General features: G+C 33.2%; 2 protein-coding genes across 2 annotated transcripts in view; both read left to right on the top strand.

The window, feature by feature from the left end:
* The window catches only part of LOC126886729 (cyclin-dependent kinase 9), a 28069-nt gene extending 19756 nt beyond the window's left edge, over window positions 1–8313 (top strand). Inside the window, exon 5 of the mRNA XM_050653738.1 lies at window positions 2337–8313. Within this exon, the coding sequence (XP_050509695.1) occupies window positions 2337–2630 (294 nt within the window). The 3' untranslated portion in view covers window positions 2631–8313. The remainder of the gene's footprint in view (window positions 1–2336) is intronic.
* A 5836-nt stretch (window positions 8314–14149) lies between these two features.
* On the top strand, window positions 14150–21032 carry LOC126886727 (DNA excision repair protein ERCC-1). The gene is made up of 4 exons (XM_050653737.1): window positions 14150–14309; window positions 14370–14644; window positions 16711–16896; window positions 20782–21032. Exons 1-4 carry the CDS (start codon window positions 14240–14242, stop codon window positions 20965–20967), a joined length of 717 nt encoding a protein of 238 aa, XP_050509694.1. The 5' UTR covers window positions 14150–14239; the 3' UTR covers window positions 20968–21032.
* Window positions 21033–22359: the final 1327 nt, after the last annotated feature.

Raw genomic sequence — 22359 nt, 5'->3', positions numbered from 1 at the left:
TAAGACCAATCTATAAATCTGAATTGATCCAAACGATCAATAGTATCAAAAGCAAATCATCTTGTAGTACTGATGGACTATCTATAAAAATCTTCTCAAATCTCACAGATAATGTGTTAGAACTCCTCGTGTCACTAATTAATGATTCCTTTGAAAACGGTAAATTTCCAGAGTGCCTAAAGACAGCCATTATTATTCCTCTTCATAAAGGTGGCGAAAAATCTAATGCCTGCAACTATAGACCTATTGCCCTACTACCGGTACTCTCCAAAATTATTGAGAGGCTCATAAAAACCCGACTTATGTCCTTTCTCTTTGATAACAATATTTTATCACAAAATCAGTTCGGCTTCTTAACTAATAAATGTACAACTGATGCCATGTTTTCTGTACTTCACGAGGTTTACCAAGCACTAAACAATAATCTTTATACTGCCACTGTTTTCTGTGACTATTCCAAAGCTTTTGATTGTGTAAATCACAACATTTTGATTAAAAAACTTAATTACTATGGAATTCGAGGTATTTCTTTGAATTGGTTTAAATCTTACTTAGATAATAGGAAACAATTGGTTAGAGCAAATGATACTGACTCTAGTCTCAAAAACATTATATGTGGAGTACCACAAGGTTCAGTATTGGGTCCTCTACTTTTCCTGATCTTTATAAACGACATCACTAATTTAAAAATCGATGGAAAAATTTTTCTTTTTGCTGATGATACCAGTATCACTTGGAGCAACTCAACTATTGCAACTCTTCATGCAACTATAACTTCTGATCTTCTTACGATAAAAACCTGGTCTGACTCTAATTTACTCTCCTTTAACGTGGATAAAACAGTAGCATTATCATATAAAGGTGCTCTTCAACCCCTGCTTGTGAATAGCAGCCAGATCTCTACCGTTGATTCTGTAAAATTTCTTGGTATTCTTTTAGACAGCAACCTCAAATGGTCCCTTCATATCGATTTGTTAAGTAAGAAACTCGCCTCGGCCTGCTATGCCATAAGATCTGTTTCGAAGGAACTCAATTTAGCATCTTCTAAAATAACATATTTTTCTTTATTCGAGTCTCATCTTCGATATGGTCTTCCTTTTTGGGGGTCTAGTACAGCTGCCCAATTTGATGTTATTTTCAAATTACAAAAAAGAGCAATAAGATATCTGTTTGGCCTCAGAAGAACAACCCATTGCAGAAGTTACTTTAAAGATCACGAAATTTTAACCCTTCCATCTTTGTATATTTTAGAAACTGTTTGCTTAATTCGTAAACACATGCATGTCTTTCCAGCAAGGCCTCATCATGACTACTCCACCAGAAATTCAACTTTTGATGTCTATTTACCGATCCCGTCTTCTGAGTTAGTAAAGAAATCTATACTATATTCCGCAAAAAAACTATACAACCATCTCCCTTTACAACTTAAATCTGCAACATCCTTTCTCAAGTTCCGTAAAATGACAAAAGCTCATTTATCTAAAAGACCATATTATTCAGTAGAAGAGTTTCTTAATGACTAACTAAGAAATCACAGTAATGTACAAGTAACTAAAGTGTATTTATCTATATTTGGGTGTCACATACAGCAGCTTAAACTTATTAGTTCCTTTGTTTGTGTTTTATTATATTATGTTGTAGGTTCAATTTTGCAATTTATAGTAATTTTGCAATATATTGGTTTTTGTTTTTTTACTTCACTTTTTTTTAACTTGTTTATATATTTTTTTTATTGACGATTTATCTAATTTTATAAAATTGTATTTGTTATTGTTATTGTTATGTATATCTTTTTCGTGAATCTATGTTAAGCTTTGTCCATAAAATTGTATAATTTTCAGTGACAATAAAGCATATTTCTAACAGGTTTAGGAAATATGAGACATCAAAAATGACCAAATTTTTAAGTGGGCCGATTTCTATGCACGTAAGTTTAATCATGTTACAAATATCCAGTATTACATCTACACCAATCTCGCCCATTCCTTGTAGAGTCTCCGCTGGCATGCCATCGATGTGTGGGGTTTTTTGTTTCTTAGTTCTTTGAGAGCCTTCTCTACTACTCGTAAAATGAGCCTCTCTGGTTGCATATTCTGAGACTGATGCATCTTGTGAAGTGTCTTTGTATAATCCTCAGCAGTAATTTTTACAGGTTTCTGCATTGCTTTATATGTCGATTTTTACTTCTCCATTAGAACCTTGAATGGCTTGAATTCTAAGGCAATATATTCAACTTTTTTAAATAGTACATGATTTCATGACAGTTTGCATGATGCTTCAGTTCTTGACACATTCAATACATATAGTAAATATTTAATTGATGAATTTATTTTTAGGTCAAAGAACGCCTAACACCTTACCTCAAGGACCCCTACGCCTGCGACCTTTTAGACAAACTACTAGTCCTGGATCCATCGAAGAGAGCCGATTCCGACACGGCGCTGAACCACGATTTCTTCTGGACCGACCCGATGCCCTGCGATCTCGGAAAGATGTTGGCCAATCACACGCAGAGCATGTTCGAGTTTCTGGCACCTCCCAGAAGAGCTACGCAGATGCGCCATCACTCGATGCCTAGACCGGCGCCTTCAACCGTACAAGACAGCGGGTACCAAGATAGAGTGTTTTAAGGAGCATAGAAAAGATATACGGAGTTTTTTTATTCAAAATGTTTGATGACGAGTCTTGAAGACACGCTGTTGAAAAGTATATGCCATGAAGGAGAAATGTTTATGTCAAGGCGTTGGTTTCCTATGGTAATGGATGTCGAAATGATCATCCTTTACCAATTTTTGTTTATTAATTTCTTTTTCGTATAATGATTTATTTATTTTTGGACAATCCCCTTACTAACCTTCCTAATACCAAGTGAATTTTAAAACGCCTAGTACCAATTGGACCGAATTATTGCTCCAGTGTTTTTTTTGTATATTTAAACAAAATTATTATTGCAATGATATAAAAGCGGTAATATTTCCAGATGTTATAATTTTAAAGATAGTTTTATCAAAAACTATTCTTCTTCTTCTACGGCACTACAGCCCAAATTGAGCCTTGGCCTCCTTTATTTTTTGCTTCCACCCTTGTTTGTCTGTAACTGCTCTTCTCCATACACGGATTCCTAAAAGAGCTTTGCGTCACTACTTACTGTGTCTTCCCAGCGCTTTCTTGGCTTTCCAACCGGTCTCTTTCCCTGCATTTTAGCGTTCAGTGCCCTTTTTGGTAGCCTATCCTTTCCCATTCTTATCACTTGTCCGGCCCGTTGCACTCTTTGTGTTCTAATGAAGTCTGACAAGGGTGTTTCCTTATAAAGTTGATAAAGCTAGTTGTTGTATCGAATTCTGAAGATTCCGTTTTCCCTCAGTACTTTCCTTTCGAATGTGTAGAGTTTATTTTTGGATGTTTCTTTCAAGACCCATGCTTTACTGCTATAGCATGCTATTGGTCGAATTCGACCAATAACTATTAGTCGAAACAATTTAAACAACCAGAAATATAATTTTATTTAAAAATGTTTAAATTAACAAGTCAACATTTCGTCGGTGACCTGGCAATATCTCCTATGTGACTTCACCTAAACTTTTCAGGAGAGACAAAAAACTTTATAAGTATAACATTTTAATATCTTTCAATTGTTTGTTTGTGTTTTATGATCTGTGTTAAAGCGAGGTGTTTACTTATTATGAAAAAGTTAATATTTAATTGAGTTTAGTTTTGTTAGGCTAGATAGGAGTTATTGCTTTAAGTAGTGTTACTCATAGGACATATTGATTTTCATTTAATGTGAACTTAGGAGTTGTTGTTTATTAAAATTAAGCATAGCTGCCCTTTCATTCAAATAAAATTCAAAAATTCTTTGAAATTAAACATTAATTATATGAAACATTTTATTCATGCTAATATAAAATAGTAAAACACAATATTAAAACTTCGAAAAACAACAAATAAAAATTATTTCATAAGTATGTCAAATCGAACAAAATAAAAAGATTTATCCGTGTAAAAGGCCATCATGAAATAAATGCGTATCTTTCGGTAATGTCGATTTTAGATCTTGTAAATGTTGCCATTTCTCCGTTTTTATTTTAGGAGGCGATAGAAATAAAGGTGGATAGTCCAAAATTGTTGGTATAGTCTTTGGTCTGATAGGGATTTGTAGGTATTCTCCTTTATGATCAGTTTTTATTTCTATGGTCCCAGCTGGATTGTATTTGATACATTTTATATCATTAATGGTTGGGTCATAAGCTTTTCTTCCAGGTCGGATTGAGGAATATCGCATGTGGTTGGAGGATGAATAGTCTTTAAAAAACGTATGTTCTAATCTTTTTACTCTATATGGCTTAGTTCCTTTCCTTGCTTGAAGTGTAATAGTAGCGTAGTCACTGGGCAGATGGATTTCCTTATTTTTAAGACTTCTTTCTATCGTACTATGTACCGAGTCACATTCCATTTGAGAATGGCCCGGTTCAAGATATTTTTGGACACTAACACATTATGCTTGATGGTAAAGTTTAGTAAAGCGTTGGGCAGGACATTATTGCGATTTTGATAACCGCATCCATCAGAATAAATAACGACTGGCGTTTTGGAATCGGTAACACAGTTTTCCTCTAAATAATCTATGATACAAGAAACAAATGTGGATGCTTTGAGCTGGTTATTCTCGTTTTCTGAAAACCAATAGCACATAACATCCCGAGTTTTTAGGTTATAAACTGTGAAGTTATGGCAGGACAATTTCGTTTTAAAGTACATTTTGTTCGCTGGTACATATGGGCACAACTTTACGGCTTGTAGATCCATTGTTAGTGCTATTATTTCATCTCTTTCACTTGTGGCTTTATCCAAAGTTTTAGCTTCTCTGTCGTCTTCTTTTCTTTTTATATGAGCTCCGTATTCTTCTTCAGTCGTATTCTTGTATTTAAATGCAAAACAAATATTGCATTGGTCTCTTTTGGTGTATATAAAGCAAAATTATTCTCCTTAAATCGTTGTGAGAATACGTTTCGACCTAAAGGAGTTATATTCTTTTCTTGACAAAAACTATTCACATAAACACCATACAAATCTGACATACTGGTAAAAGAATATTCTAAATATAATTTTTGTGTTTCGTTACGGCAATAGTGTGAGGGAAGTTTAGGTAAACTCTCAAAAAATTGTTCCAAGTATTTATGACTTTCTGTATACCTATTCTGTACCATTTTCTTGGTAGAAACACATGATGATTCGTCAGTCATACCGCAAGAACTGTTGTCCACCCAATAGTGAATAGTTTTATAACCTATATCTAATGTGTTTGTGAACATGGTACGATATACTTGTAAGTTTTCATTTCCGTCATGTAAATAGAAGTGTACGTACCTTGTCTTCTTGAATTTTCTTTGGTTGATTTAAATGTTGGAGTTTTAAATACATGAGATGCTACAAAGACCTTACGCTGATCCCAAGTCATACCCCAAAATTTCTTAAAGATATGACTTCTGCACTGTTCCGTAAATTCTTTGCAATATCTTAGTTTGGAGTTTAGACATTTTTTTGAAGTACACGCCTCTTTTAAAGATTTTGCTTTTCTTGGCATGTTTTGCTTAATCTTCCCGGATTTTTTACTAAACCCCATGTATACTTCACCTTTCATTCGGAGTTTTTTGTTTTTATATCTCTTCCATTCATTTTTATTTTGACCCAGCTTCCTTTTGCTCTTCATGATAACTTCAACATCACTGTTTGTGTTCACCAGATTTCTTTCAATATTATTGTTCATACCAGTATTAGAACTTTCTTGAACATCACTGGTATTTGTAGCTTCATAAGTTTCGTCTTCGTCACTAGAACATTCATATGGCACAAGAGATACCACCCTTTCATTTTGTTCAATTGGCAACAGTACTTGTTTATTTGTTGAATTATTTAACGCGAGGTTTACAGAGTTATTGTCAGCAGAACTGTTGTTATCTAAAAAATGCATTTCGTTAGATAAACTATCACTTGGCATAATACAAATATCATTATCCGCCAAAGAGTCTATTTCGTTAAAGTCACTTATTTCGTTGATATATTTATTTCGTTGATAAACAACTCGCAGTCTAACAGCGTACAGCACCCTATGATTACACTATACAAACTGACAAGATAGGACATGTTGCATGTAGTTTACCGCGTGAATTTAGGTAAGAGAAATTGCAAGTGGCGTTTTTATATATTTAGAAATTTTTCTCGTTCATAGGACTTCTACAGTCAAATCGTTGAAATAAGAATATTCCGAATCATCAATAACCCATTTTCATAAAAAATGCAGATAGGAGAAATTGCCAGGTCACCGACGATTTACATTTATCACATATTTTAACTTTCTTGCTATGTGATCGACACACAATATTGTAATTAACTAGTTTTGATAGGAAATAATTAAATGCCACAATAAAATAGCTTCAGAACAACACAATATTGTAGCGGTTGTTACTGTAATAACTTATAATTACAAAGAAACTAGCGGTTCGTATTTATATACGATTTTATTTATATAACCGTCCAGACGAATTTATTTTACAGACTATTTTACTCTTAAAAATTGACATCCTTATATTGAATACAAAAATAATAACCATGTTCTTGAACGTTCCAGAAAAACGGAACCGCCCATCACTAGTTAATCCGTGGCCTTGACTGTCGATCATTCACGAAAAATCGTTTCCTCACTTGTACGGTGAGTCATTGTTCCAGATTCCAGATGTCTCCATACGCGAGTGGCTGTCGAGACGGAACCTGTTATTTGCGGTCGGTAATTCGTCACAATATTAATACATTTGCTAATTTTTCTTCCGTGGGGAAATATAGCACCTTTTCTTTCTGGTTGTGTGGTGAATTTAGTTCTTCCACAGGTTTTTGTATGGTGTAATGTAATGTGTAATCTTCAGAAATAAATAATTTAAACAACTTCGTCATACTTATAGATGTTGGTTGACTCTGGTGAACATCGACGGCAGTTCTGTAATAGAAAAACTGGTATTAGGAAGGTTAATTTTTTTAATTTGCATTTTCTTATATTAAGAATAAAATGAAATACAGCAGTGTGTTAAATACACAAACAACATTACATTTCAAATTAAAATAATTTCTATAATATATCACATTAGTGTGACGTCATATTGACAAATTTGCTATGAAGTTAGCTTTAACGTTTGGTTCTAAACAATGGGAATATGCTATGCTATTTTCAAAGCATTTTATTTCAATTTATATAGAATCATTTCAGTTTAGTCATTAGTTTACTATTTTCAAAACAATATACAGGGTGTTCCCGAAAATAGTGCGTTGCTTTAAGGTATGTATATAATACACAATGTAGAACAAAAAAGTCCTATAACATTTTTTCTAAAGTTTACCGTTTCCAAACAAAATTACATTTTTCGCCATATAAGCGAACTTTTTTCATAAAATTAACTAATTTGGCATCACTGTACAAGAACTGTTTGTGATTTAGTTTATTGACACCACAAATTGTAGGCCAGACAGGTACACTTGCAAAATAATTGTACCACCATGTTTGAAAATCCAACAAAACAAGGATTTGTTTGTTTGTTTAGGATGAAGACAGGGTTTAATGTAAATACTAAAGGCCCATGGGGCAACTATTTTTGAATTGTGATTGTCTATATTTAGATTTTTGCATACATAGTTGTCAGATCTCAATTTGCATACCAAAATGTATTTTGGTTTTTTAGCCAAACGGTTGCATTTAGAAAAAGTGTTATGACATTTTTGCTCTACATGGTGTCTTCTACCTATACCTTTAAGGAACGCACTATTTTCGTGGGCACCCTGTATTCTTTTGCTTTTAAAATGTTTCAATTTTCTTTCGTAAATTATTCACCTAAATTGCTCACATAAGCATTGAAGTTAACCGTGACATTTGAAGTTTGACATCTTTCACAATAGAGCTTTTCAACCATTTTTCAACACTTCTCATTTGTTTCGGGAACTTGTCATATAAATATGTTGTATAATCTGTGTATAATATTAATATACGACATATGACAAATGCCCGAAACAAAACAGAAGCGTTGAAAAGCCCTATTGATTCTACTAGACCACTTCATGAAAAATACATTTTTTAATATTTTGTGGAGAGTATCCTGTCTAAACGAATATTTTTTTTTAGAAAAATAGATAGATTTTTGTACATATTTTTTAAATGAGTAATTTAAATAACCATTAATGTATCACAAGACGCTTCAGTAGCTGTACTGATGAAGTTGATGTGATATTTGTTATAAAATTAATTCAGTTCTAATTAAAGTTTAGTTTATATGTTACTGCGTTTTATTATAACCCTTTAAATAGTCATTATAGCGGACCGAATAGCTCAGGCGGTAGGATGTTTGACTTTCACGCAGAAGGCCGGGGATCGAATCCCAGCGCCGCACCGGCGAGAACATCTAGACATTTTTAAAAATGTCTATAGGTTCCAGGTCGACTCAGCCTGAATCAAATGAGTACTTTGGGTAAAACCAGTGGCAAAGAATAGGCGGTTGAAGCGTAGCACTGGACCTGTTACCTTCCTTGTAATACCGTAGGTCCTAGAGATAGCAGACTACCCTGCTATAATCCCAAAACCGCGTCAGCGGTATAAAACCGGAGACTATTATTATTATTAAATAGTCATCATTATCACTATAGTATTTGTACTACAGCCCTATAGTAGAGGCTCGACCTTCCAAAGTTAAATTATTGATTAACTGATAATTACAATTTGCTGCAGCACCTATTTGCTGTAAACAATGAAGGAAAGGACATGGATGTGTATTTCGACATAATAGGGTTGTTTTTGGAGTCAACTGTAGTTTATATCATTTCTTCTGGTTGCTACTATAAGGTTTGTTCCAACTCAATTCTCAATACAAAACCGTTCTTGAATCGTTACGCGCATGCGCAATAACGAATAATTATGCGCAGTAACACATTTTTCGTTACTGCGCGGTTCACGAACCGTTCAAGAACGGTTTTATATCGAGTTGGAACAAACCTTTAGAATTAAATTTAACAAAGGCCCTGAAGAAACATAATGGTAACCCGTACTCTAAAAACAAAATTATCAACTTATGACTGGGTCCTATGTGGATAATTGTGTGAACAATATTGATGAAAATGAATTAAGTTTGTATCAGAAGCAACAGCCCTCATGGAGGAAGCTAAGTTGCACTTGAGAGGGTTGGAGACCCCTGCTAGTACAAAAACAGTTGGTTCTGTTCTTGGTCTTCTCTGAGACTTTGCAAGAGACACTCTTGAAACTTTTCAAGGAGTGGTCGGCAGTCCTTAAGAGAGCAAATGCTACCCGCGAGCTGCTTGATAACATCAAATATAGAAAGATGGCCTATTTTGGACACGTAGTAAGGGGAGACCGGTATAATATTCTTCAACTTATTATGATGGGTAAAATCGAAGGACGCAGAGGAATTGGTAGAAAGCAGGCCTCTTGGTTGAAGAATATCCGGGAGTGGACAGGAATAAAGAAAGCAGAACACCTATTTAGAATAGCTCGAGACAGAGACAGTTTCGCCATGTTAATCGTCAACGTCAAGGGGACTTGATAGGGCACGTTAAGAAGAAGAAGGTCGGAAAAGGACCGATAACTAAGGGACCGATGACGCTTTCTATAGATCAGAGTCTACTTGACCTTTCTGATTTTACCTGTCCAATATCTCTATTCCTTTAACTGTTGCTACAGAAACTTGGCATGCCTGACGAAATTTGGTAAAGGGTTATTCAACTTACCAAACTGTTCAATATTGAGGTTTAGCCTGAATCCTCGCTGGTTTCAGGATAAACCAATGGAAACAGCATTGTATCTTGCACACATTTTCATATGCAAGTAAGAAAGCTTATGCAGCCGTAGTATTTTTAAGAATTGCTCGGAATGATGATGCCTCAATTTTTCTTGTAGCAGCTAAGAGTCGTATCGTCCCTTTGAAGAAGATTTGTATGCCCAGATTGGAACTGTTGGCAATGGCAGTCACTATTTATGCTAGACTTTATCAGTCAGTCAAAAGACAATTGTTCTGTATGCTGAGTCCTATTTTTTGAATTGATTCTACTATTGTACTTTCATATCTTGGATTCAACGTAAGGATGACTGGTCTGTTTCCGTTTTTAACCGAGTTCAGGAGATTATAGAAATTTAGCCAATCCTGAGCGTTGGAAATATGTACCTACTTGGTTCTCTCAAACCGGCCTATCTTTTATCAGGCTGTGGTGTTCAGTAATTGTTAGAATCTCGATGGTGGGAGGGCCCGGAATGGTTGTACAAATACGAGAATGATTGGTCCCGACAAAAAGCAGTTGTAACATTGTAACCAAAGTAGAGTAGCCAAAGATTCAATCTGCGTATCCGATATCGGATGGTAAAATGTTATATCCAGTCTATTCTTCTTTATGGTGTTGAAGCATGGACAGTTAATGTTGATTTAATGAGATAGCTATAAGCTTTTAATATGTGAGTTTTTAGGAGAATTTTGAAAATACCATGGACCGATCATATTGCAAACGAAATGGTGTTGCACAGAATGGGAAGAGACAGAGAACTTTTGTCCACCATTAAAAGGGGAAAGACAAAATATTTGGGGCACATATACTTAGAAATGATAAGTACGAGTTGTTGCAGCTGATTATGAAGGGTAAAATCGAAGGAAGAAGGGGTCCTGGTAGACGACAAATATTCTGACTGAAAAACATTCGCGACTGGACCGGGTTAAACACACAGGCGCGTTTAAGAAAAGCATAAGATAGAGAGGAATTTGGAATGTTCATAGCCAACCTTCATAGTGGAGACGGCATTAGAAGAAGAAGAAGAAAAGTAATTGGAGTGTGTACCATCAAATGATAAAGAAATAAACCACTATGTATTTTAATACGAAAGTAATTTTTGTGTACATAAAATGTATCTTCTATCTGTGTACGGAAGGTAACTGCGACACTTCACACAGCACATACCTCTTGTGGTAGACGTTATTGGGACACCATGTATTGGGACCGTGCAAGTTCGGAAAAGCGACACCTGGTTTCATAGCTCGGCAACTTTTTTCGCACTTTTAATTATATTAGCCAATCATTGGTACTGGTTGCTGGATAATTGTCAAGGCCGTAGCACAAAAAAAATTATAAGAAGAAAAGGTAAGATTTAGGTTATGTTATTAAAAGGTAAACAATTCTATGTAGTAAATAAAATTAATTATTAAAATGCAGTACTGCAAGCAAAATACAATTAATTAAATATACTTTTATATAATAATTGCATATCATATCAATATTGTGAGCAACATATTGGCGAGGAACCGCAAAGTGGGCGACGCCTGGTGGCGAATTTGAAAAGCATCAACTCAAGGAAAACATTGACTTTGCCATTAATTTGTGTACATATTTGCGGTCAGTTTATGTTGTAATTAACAATAATTTCGACTTAAAAAACCTATTGCAGTGTTCCTCAGTATTCGCATTCCTATTATACTCTACGTAATGACCTAAATTAACCAATGAAAAATCACACATTTTGTTAATTTAACGTTTGTATTAAACGTAGTATTTTTTTAATGTTTAAGCGACTGCAAAATTAAATAAATCAATAAAATGTAGTATATATTATGTACATAGATTGTACATTGTTATGCAAAATATCCCGACTACCTCGTAATTTCCAGAACACAATTATTATAAAATAAATTCACCTACTTAGTTTCCAGTTTTATTTAATTAAAAATTGTTATCTGTTGGTGTAAAATAAACTGTAGTGCACCTATTAATTAAATTAAAAACAAAATTAGAAATCCTAAGATAGATTAATAATTTTTAGAACGCTGTGTGATTATCGGGGGCCAGATTTTTTATGAAAAAAGGTAAAAACAAATCAGTAGTTAGCATCAAATTTTAATGAATGCATACAGATTAAACATAATTTTGAGTCGTCTTTAACTTTAACGGCCGGCTTCACAAGGTAAAGTTAACTTGTGGTTAAGAGATAATCAGAAGTTACGTCAAAATATGCGTTTTAGTTTCAGGTCAACGGCGAAGTATGGTTAACTCACAGAATTTTTAACCAGAGGTTGGAGTTGCACCCTTATGGGTATACCCAGAAGGGTAACAATTATGAAACTGAAACGCATATTTTGGGGTAATTTTGAGGTTATCTCTTAACCACAAGTTAACTTTACCTTGTGAAACCGGCCGTTAGATATCTTAGTTGCAAAACTTAGTGGTTACTTTGTCAAAACACTCCTAATGATTTTCATTTAACGTTTTAGAACTGTGAATTCAAATGACAAAATGAATTGTTTTCCTAGAGTTGTCGTCCATCTTTGAAATTTTGAGCGCCCTCTGTTGGAATTTAATTTTGCGAATAACTTTTCTTCTTCAATGACAGTAGGTATCATGATACTATAAATAAAGAAATAGACTTTCCCGTAGCTCAAATACGTCCGAGTTCGCACATTGATTACGTAACTGGAGACCGGAAGTTGAATTTGAATTCTTGTTAAAGTTAAATGGGATTTGTATGCATTATGTGATGAAATTATTCAATTAGCAAAATAACATTAAACTTCAATGTATTCGAAAAGAATTTAGTGTCGAGATTCCAGTCAAAATAACTGTCAAAGATAAAATATAAAATACAACCGCGAACAATTCAAAGTAATCGGACATTACGAATGATTACGAACTTGCCGGTCTCCAGTTACGTCACGACTTCCGGATGTGCAATATATTATCTTGTTATTTATAGTATCATGGTAGGTATGAAATAGACGTCAAGAAAACTAATACGTATTTTTGAAAAATTTAAACGCAGAATGAAAGATTACGTTAGGACCGAGGGCCGAAAGTCCCTGAAAACTTCTATGTTTATTTTAATAAGTTACAGGGGTGGAAAATTAAGAAAATTTAATGTGATTTTTAGTTTCAAATGTCATTAAAAAAAAACATTTTATTCATTCTAAGGGACTTTCTGCCCTCGGCAATAAAGTAATCTTTCATTCTGCGTTTAAATTTTTCAAAAATACTTATTAGTTATCTCAGGATTCGAAAAAAATGATTACATTTAAAATACAGGCGTCAAAATTTTACATTTTGTTCCTTTCCACTTAAAGTTTGTCGCACTTATTTAGAAACACCCTGAATTGATAAAGAACAAATCTAGTTGTTAAACATAAGCGAATTAATCAAAAAAACAGAATGTTAAGAAAACCGGAGTCTATTAGTTGGGTTTTAATTTCAGTATTTTATAAATGCCCGGCACGCCATAAAAATTTAACTGGTTAGCAACAATATTATTACAGCGGTATTGTAAAAGAATTGGGCTATAACATATGAAAAAATCACTTAAATCTGCCAACAGATTTAGGAAATATAAGACATTAAAAATGACAAAATTTTTAAGTGGACGGATTTCTATATGCACGCAAGTTTATATAAAAATATATTATATTGGACTAAAATCATCTTAATAACATACCTTTAAATGTTCTTTATAATTTAGAGCACGAAATATTGTAAAATATTTCAGTTTCTCTGTAAATACAGTGAAAATTATTTAAAAACAAATGAGAATTAACTGTCAGAATTAATCATGGCTTGTTAAGTAAAGGTGGCTATGACACCGCGAATATACAGTGGAACCCCGATAAGTCGGCCTCCGATAACCCGGAAGTCCGGCTAACCCGGATCGATTTTCATCAGATAAAATAAAAATGTTTTCACTTTGACTGAGTTTTTTTACCAAGAAATGAACAATAATGTATACAACTGTACGTAATTTAGATGTACTGGACATAAGTATTTCATTTTTTTGGCTATTATTAAGTTTATCTGTAAGAGTACCGTATTTTATTAATTTTTACCATATTGTCCGGCTAACCCGGATTTTCGATAACCCGGATCGGCCGCGGTCCCGATTAATCCGATTTATCGAGGTTCCACTGTACTTGTAATAATCGTTATTATAATGGTAAATATAATGTAGGTGCTGTACTTTTAATAAGCTCTTTTTTCATTGTTTTTCTTGTGCATTTTGGAGAGTTATTGCCTTTCTAGATTTTAATTTTTTTAAAAGATTTAAAATATTTTTAAACTTTTGATGTTCTATGTCTTACATTTATGACACAGAACAATTATAAACATTAACCTCAAATTAAAAATTCAAACATTATTTGCCCTTGCAACTTGCAACAAAATATTATTTATTAAAGTTATGGACGATTCATTACAAAATATTGCAAGTGAATTTGAGACTGATTTTTTTGGCGACGAACAAATTGCAAGTGAAGTATCTTAATTTAAAATTATGAATGTTTATGGTTTTCTAATGAAATTGCTTTTAGGTACTTCAACTGAAGCATCTAGTACAGATAAAAGCAAAGGATCTAGTAAAACGCATTGTATTTTAGTAAACCCAAAACAGAGAGGAAACCCTCTACTCAAAGCTATCCATAATGTTCCCTGGGAGTATGGGGACATTATTCCTGACTATGAGATGGGTTCTACTACCTGTGCTTTGTTTTTATCGATTCGTTACCATAATCTGAATCCGGATTATATTCACGATAGACTTAAAAAATTAGGACAAGCTTACCAGCTAAGGGTATTACTAGTACAGGTAATTTGAAATAACTTCTTGTAGAATGTGAATATAGATATTTTAGAAATCAGCCTGGTCCAAATCAGAAAAGATTCAAGTTTATGATCCAACTGCGGACAAACCACAGAGCAATATTGAAACTTTCTAAGAAGACATAGACAATATTTTAAAATCCATTAAAATGTAGGATGTTGCAATTATAATGAGAAATTTTAATGCAAAGGTTGAAAAAGAAAAAGTGGAATAATGTACAGACAGGAGGATATAGCAAGGAATGCGTTTTTAAAAATGAAAACAATTCTCTGCAATAAAGACCTTAGATTCATACTGAGAGTAAGAGTTCTCAGATGTTATGTGTTTTTTCGATCCTACAATATGGGTTACGTTATGAGAAATGAGCACAGTTACTTCCTGCTGCAGTCCATATTGCAAGGTAAAGTCAAAGGTAAGCGAGAACCTGGTAGAAGGAGAATATCATGGCTGTGGAATTTGAGAACATGGTTTAAGAAAACCTCAGTGGAACTGTTTTGAGCCGCAGCGAGCAAGGTTATGATTGCCAATATGATTTCCAACATCCGAAACAGATAGGAACCAGAAGAAGAAGACAATATGGGCACTGAAACAAGAACACATTAATAAGCTAGTCATTTGAAATGTTATGTTACAGAAGGATGCTTATAATAGCATGGAGACAGAACAAAATGAACACTGAAGTATTGCGAGAAATTGGCAAAGAAAACAAAATAATAAACACAATAAAAATAAGAAAGTTACAATATCTGGGACACGTAATGAAGGGACAGCGGTATGAGATGCAATACAGGAAAATATAGGAGGAAGGAGTATATGAAGAAAGAGAGTGTCATGATTGAAAAATTTAAGGGACTGGTCTAAATGAAGTTCAATAGAACTCTTCACAGCACAGGTAGATAGAGTAAACCTAGTGATGATGATATCCAACCTCCAATTGGGAGAAAACACTTACAGGATAAGAAGAATCTGAATAAAAATTAGCATTTTTAAAAGCATTATGTAGTACTATACAGTAACCGCCACGCAAGTAGACACACAGGTACATTGAGCTAATACAGTCCTGGACCCTTCACTTGTTGCACTATTTACTTTTATGCCAAGAAGTAAACAGATTTATCTTACATAGAAAAAGTCCTTTGAAGAAGAAGTAATAAGTTGAATAATACTTGAAATGCCATTGAATAATCTAGAAATGTCTAGAGTGTCAAAAAATGTATATAAACAGAAAGTTGACAGTTTATAGAACAGTTGTATTTGAAGTTTATAGTTTTCATTGTTGTTGTTTTCATGTGGTAAGGTTTTTTTTATTTAATTTAATTAAAATTTGATGGCTTTGGTGTGTGGCAAAGTTGTAAGAGTTATATAATACTTGACATGACAGACATAAAAGTCACATATGAGAACAGGCCGGATTAGCCCATATACGCTGTGAGCTTGTACGTAAAGGGGATATTTATAAATTCGCGAGCGCCAGTAGTGACAAGTCTATAAACGTTTACCGGAAATTTGACATAAATGTCAAAGTGATTAATTTAAAATTAAAATTAAAAACATTAATTATAAAAAATATTAGTTGATCAAAGCTGTGGTATATATTTTTGCTTTAAATATACTTACGTTTTAAATACTGAATTTACGTTTTTTTAATGCTCCGTAATATGTAATTATAAATTAATCTATTAATCATAGCGCCATCTACACGATAATTGTGAAAGTATTCGAAGTAAGATATTAATATTTCATCAGTAGAACGTCAAAATGATTAGCAAAATCTTAAAAAAATCTATTACAATTTAATTACTTTTTAGCGTTGTAAATATTAAGCGATAACAAATAATAAATTTAAAAATTAGCGGTGAAAGTTGAATTAGTAATCCGCTAGGAGCAACACCAGCGAAGCTCTGAGCATATACCTAGCAATTACATAAGTACCTGTGTGTCTACTAACGTGACACTTACTGTATAATATACTATATCAAATCTATTGACTTTGTAATATTTATTAAATTAGCCCTACATACCTACATAGTTTTTAGACACCTTTGTTTCAGATAGATGTTAAAGATCCCCATCATGTTCTAAAAAATTTAACAAGAATATGTATATTAGCTGATTTAACTCTAATTTTGGCATGGAGTTCAGAGGAAGCCGGAAAGATAATTGAAACATATAAAATTTATGAGAACAAACCAGCAGATTATATAAAAGAAAAAGGGGAGTCATCGCCATATTTAAGAGTAAGATTTTTTTTTATTTAGTTGTTAGCATATTTGAGAATTTTTTTGATTAACATTTCCAAAAGTTGAATATAAATAATAATTAGCACGCCAAGGCTAGTAGGCCCATGGCTTAATTGACCATTCTCCCCCATCAATTCCGATCCACTACTTTCAGCCTTCATCTAATTTGTGACATTAGTCTTTTTAGATCATTTTCTACATCCATTCTCCACCTTGTTCTGAGTAGACCTTTTTACTGCCTTCTATTATACTTGACAGTAGCATTTTCGGTGTCTACCCTCTGTATGTGTCTTAGCTACCTAATTTATTGGGATTTTATCAACTCCTAGTACACTGGGCTCTCCATAATATCACTCTCTCAGATCTTCATTTGTCGTTTTGATCCAAATACTGTTCTCCGTTTTTCCTCCAAATATTTTTTTTAGTTCTTTTTGTTCCGAAATCCTCACCATTTCTTGTTGTTTTTATTCAATGTCCATGTCTCTAATGCATAAGATACTATAGGCCTAATAATCGTTCTGTATATACATAATTTGGCACCTTTAGATATGTATTTATTTCTTAGTAACCTATTTAAAGCATAAACACACCTGTTCGCTTTCATTCGTCTTACCTACCTGCCTCTTGGCAGTTTGAATATTTAATTTAAGCAAAAAGCAATGTTCATTTCCCAAATAATGTTTTATTTCTGTTGTCTGACAGCAGCAAAATGTATTTTGTATTAAATAATTTACTCACATTCTTCTTTTTGTATCCATTAAGTTAATTAAAATTTTTTTTGGACACCCTGTATAAATAATGATGTTAATGTTATACAGGGTGTCCCAGAGGTAGCGGAACAGTCGATTATTTCACGAAATAAACAACGTATCAAAAAACTGAAAAATATGTGTTCAATACTTTTCAAAAATCTATCCAATGACACCAAACGAGATCCCCCACCCCACCCCCTGGAGGTGGGGTGAAGTATTACTTTAAAATCTTAAATGGAAACCTCCAATTTTTATCACAGATATGGATTCCTGACGTAAAAGTAAGCAACTTTTATTCAAAACATTTTTTCGAATTGTGGATAGATGGCGCTATAATCGGATAAAAACGAGTTATCGTGATACCATAGGTAAATTATATAACGTTACTATTATTTTTCAGAAATCTATCGACTAACACCAAACATGACCCTCCACCCCACCCCCTGGAAATGGGGTGGAGGTAACGTTAAAATCTTAAATAGGAACCTCCATTTTATATTGTATATGTATTTGGATTCATCATGAAAAATTAGGCAACATTTTTTAGAATTGTTGATATTCTCCTTTTCATGACCATTTTTCAGTGAGTCACAAATTATAGAAAAAAAGTTAAGTCCGTGATAATACACATTTATGACATTTATTCTAACATGACATTTTAGTTAAATCTGACAGTTGTCACATTTTATTTTCAATTTGGAATAAAAACAAATCAATTGTGTCTATTGATTTTCTTTGATTTGTTTAGTCTTATAAATTGTACAGATTATATAGGGCTTTTCATCGATTGTCATTTGTTTCGAGCTTCTGTCATGTGTCACATAATATTAATATATCTACGGCATACGTCTTTGGTTTCTATCATTGGTATGTGCCAATAACGTATGACGTAGCTATATTAATATTATGTGACACATGACAGAAGCTCGAAACAAATGACTGTGAATGAAAAGCCCTATTGATAATATTATTTTATTTAATAAATAATTCTTTTTTGATTATGGCGCCATCTATCGACAACTAGAATAAATGTTATAAATGTCTGTAATCAGCGACGTGCGTTTTTTCTGTCACATACAATTTAATGCGTTAGAGAGAACTCCAAAAACTGTTACGCACTGAAAAATGGTCATGAAAAGGACTATAGATGGCGCTATAATTGGAAAAATATGATTTATTAGCACCATCTATCAACAATTCTAAAAAATGTTTCGAATAAATATTACTTATTCTTTCATGACGAATCCAAAACTACAATAAAAGACGGGGGTTCCTATTTAAGATTTTAGGTTAGCCTCCACCCCACCTCCAGGGTGTGGAGTGGAGAATCGTGTTTGGTGTCATTCGATAGGTTTTTGAAAACATTAAACAGGTGTTATTTGGTTTTTCATTTGGAAGTGTATTTCTCGAGATATTAGACCATTTCTATAATTTACCTTGTAACGATATGATACCACGGCAAGCTATGAGCTGGTCTACCAGAGACGACCGTAGGAGTGTCCGTGTTGGCGCATTCCTTCTTCATAAAACCGCTGGGGGAAACTGAAGGAGAAGTGGCATCGAGAGCATATTTAAGACGAGCCAGGAGAATGAGAAAATCAGATGTTGCTAACGTGTTGAATTAGCAATAGCTCGATTGGCAGAGATGCACCGTATTTGAGGTGGAACTGTGCCTAGGCGGACGCCACCGTAGTGACGTGGCGTCCACCGTAACCGTTACCGCAGTAGGCGGTAGTAGCTAGGAACGAGTGGAGTGACTGCGTGTCGCTGTTCACTGTTCAACCGTGCCGCATTGAAGTGAAATGCGGTGTCTCCGTGTCGGGATATATGACTATGTTGATTTAACGTAGCGAGATTGTTATTGTATATATTATATTGTTTATCGTATCATTTTACTATTACTATTAGGTTCGGATGGCAGTAAGAAGTATATTATTGCTTTTCATTTGCAGTAGAAATATATTTTAGTTTATTCATTTTAAACTGTGTTTTACTGAGTCTGTCGTCTTGAAAGAGCTACCCGTTACAACCTATGGTATCAGGATAGTTTTTTCCGATATAGCGCCATCTATCTACAGTTCGAAAAAATGTCTCAAATAAAAGTTGCTAACTTTTACGTAAGCAATCCAAATCTGCAATAAAAACTGGAGGTTTCTATTTAAGATTTTAAAGTGACCCCTCACCCCACCTCTAGGGGGTGGAGTGCGGAGTCGTGTTTAGCGTCATTCGATAGATTTTTAAAAATAATTGAACACGTATTTTTCAGTTTTTTCGATCCGATGTTTATTTCGAGAAATATTCGACCGTTCCGCTATTTTTGGGACACCCTATATTACTGAATAATAGAGAATTGAATTACCTTTTCAATGGCTAGCACACGACCCCTATTCTCATTAAAAAATCATCAATTACGTCATTACATCTAGAAGGACGTCACTAGTATAATACATAATATGCCAAAATATCATAATTTAAAAATAAAAATCGACCTGTTTCGGGATTTATTTCCAAAATCGCTCAGTCACGAAATAATGAATTTATTTCATTTGGCTTTGCCACACAGTATGTTTTGGCTCTCTATAATTATTTTTAACTTCTTCCCTAGTGGGAGACATCTCGTTGATATGATTTGGATTTGACTATTCACTTGGACTTCCTCCTCGTTATCTAAGTTTACTTCCAGATTTTCTTGTCCATTTCTTCTTAACTTCTTTTAATATCTGTGAAGTGAATATCTATTTAGCGTCATTCGAAAAAGCGAGACGCAAGCGGTAACCTTGCGGTATACAGTAATATACAGCTCGCGGAGCGAACGATGGCCGATGAGAGAAATCCTCTCTGCATAGAGTTTAGGTGGGTGTACCGACGACAGCGTTTCTCATCGGCCACCGTTCACTCCGGGAGCTGCACATCACACACACTATAATTTTATATATCTTTCTTTATAACAACTTGAGAATGACTGAATCGATTTGGCTAATTTTGATTTTAAAATATTTGTATCAATTAAATAATATCAAAAATTATATAAAATAAATAAAATTAAAAAAAAAAAACTACAAAATTAAATAAAATTAATTACAATATACGTGTAACAATACACAAACTATATTTGATAATCATTTTTTAGCTAATACAGGTGTTAACTACTATAAGAACAGTAAATAAATCGGACGCAATGGCGCTCATAGATAAATTTAAAACCTTGGATGGTATTTTACAAGCTTCTGAATTACAACTGGCAGAAATACCTGGTTTTGGATTAAGAAAAGCTAGCAAATTATATACAACATTACATAGTAAGTTTTGTAGGTAATTTTTGTAGTTTGATTTTTTATGAAAATTATAATTTATTATTAAATTAAATATATTTATACTCTTCTTCTTTTTATTTTATTAAAGTGTGTTTCAAAATGCAGCATTGCGTATTTGTTTCTTCTTCTAGTTCCATGACTGTTATCAATCATTGGTTATCATGTTGTCCTACCATATTTGCTATCGTGACAATACTGACAGCAGCTCTGAATAACGATGTAGTCGATTTTCCAAAAGCCTTAGATTTTCAGCCATGATGTTCTTCTTTACCAGGACCACTTTTACCTTTGATCTTTCCCTGAATGATCAGAATTGACACATTTTAATTCTCTACATGTGGAAGCTTTAGAAAATATCTTGAACTATAGAAGAGAATACCTCAGCCAAAAGTTTGTTATTAAGATATGATATCGTAACTCTACTCTTTAATTAAATAGCAACAAACTGAATGAAGATTTAACTAATCGATATTGGAGACTCAAAAATTTACTTCGGCATTGTGAGGCTTTTACACGCCTGTTAAATGTTGATTATGACTTGGAGGATAATCTAAATGTCGAACTTTATTCATGTTTGTAACCCATTACTGTAACAACACAATACAATACTGTAACCCATTACTGTAACTTGTGTTGTTTGTAACAACACAATACAGTTTTATACAACCGATTATTCCAGAAAAACCTTGGTATAAGAATTTCACCCTCCCTCGCAAATACATATCCACCATCAGCAGAATTAGATTTGGACATGCATGTTATCCTGCACATTTATTTAAAATAAACATATTAGATTCGAATATTTCTCAAGAATGTGAGGTTAAAAGTGACTTGAACCACATATTTTTTGAATGCAAAAAGCATAAACACCTAACCAATCACCTAATTAAAAGAATTATAGACCAGAACATCCCACTCCCTGTAAATATTCTCTTTATTCTGTCACTGAATAAAAAGAAAATTTTTGACTGTTTGGTATCTTTCTTGTCGGATAGTAAAATATTATTGTAATTAGTTATAAGTATTTATAAAATATGTTTAAAAAAATATAAAAAAAATAAAAAGAAAAAAAAAATTAAAAAAAAATTAAAAAAAAAAATAAATAAAAACATGAAACAAAAAAAAATAAATAAAAAAATTAATAATTAAAAAAAAATATTAAAGAAAAAATCACTAAGAGGATTTAAACCTCCGCGGGGATGAACCGGGTTGACATCTTATCGTAGTGACAAAAAAAAAACAAAACAAAAAACAAAAAAAAACTAAAATAAAATACAAAAAAGAATGCATTTATTTTAATATTAAGATTAATATTTTTATTTGTAAAATGTATACACTATGTGTTCTTGATAAACATTAAGTAATATAATAAATTTATATTTATTAACATAGTA

This window comes from Diabrotica virgifera, chromosome 6, assembly GCF_917563875.1.
Source record: "Diabrotica virgifera virgifera chromosome 6, PGI_DIABVI_V3a".
NCBI classification, from domain to species: domain Eukaryota; kingdom Metazoa; phylum Arthropoda; class Insecta; order Coleoptera; family Chrysomelidae; genus Diabrotica; species Diabrotica virgifera.
The sequence above is the reverse complement of the archived record's forward strand: the minus strand, read 5'-3'. Positions and strand labels throughout refer to the sequence as shown.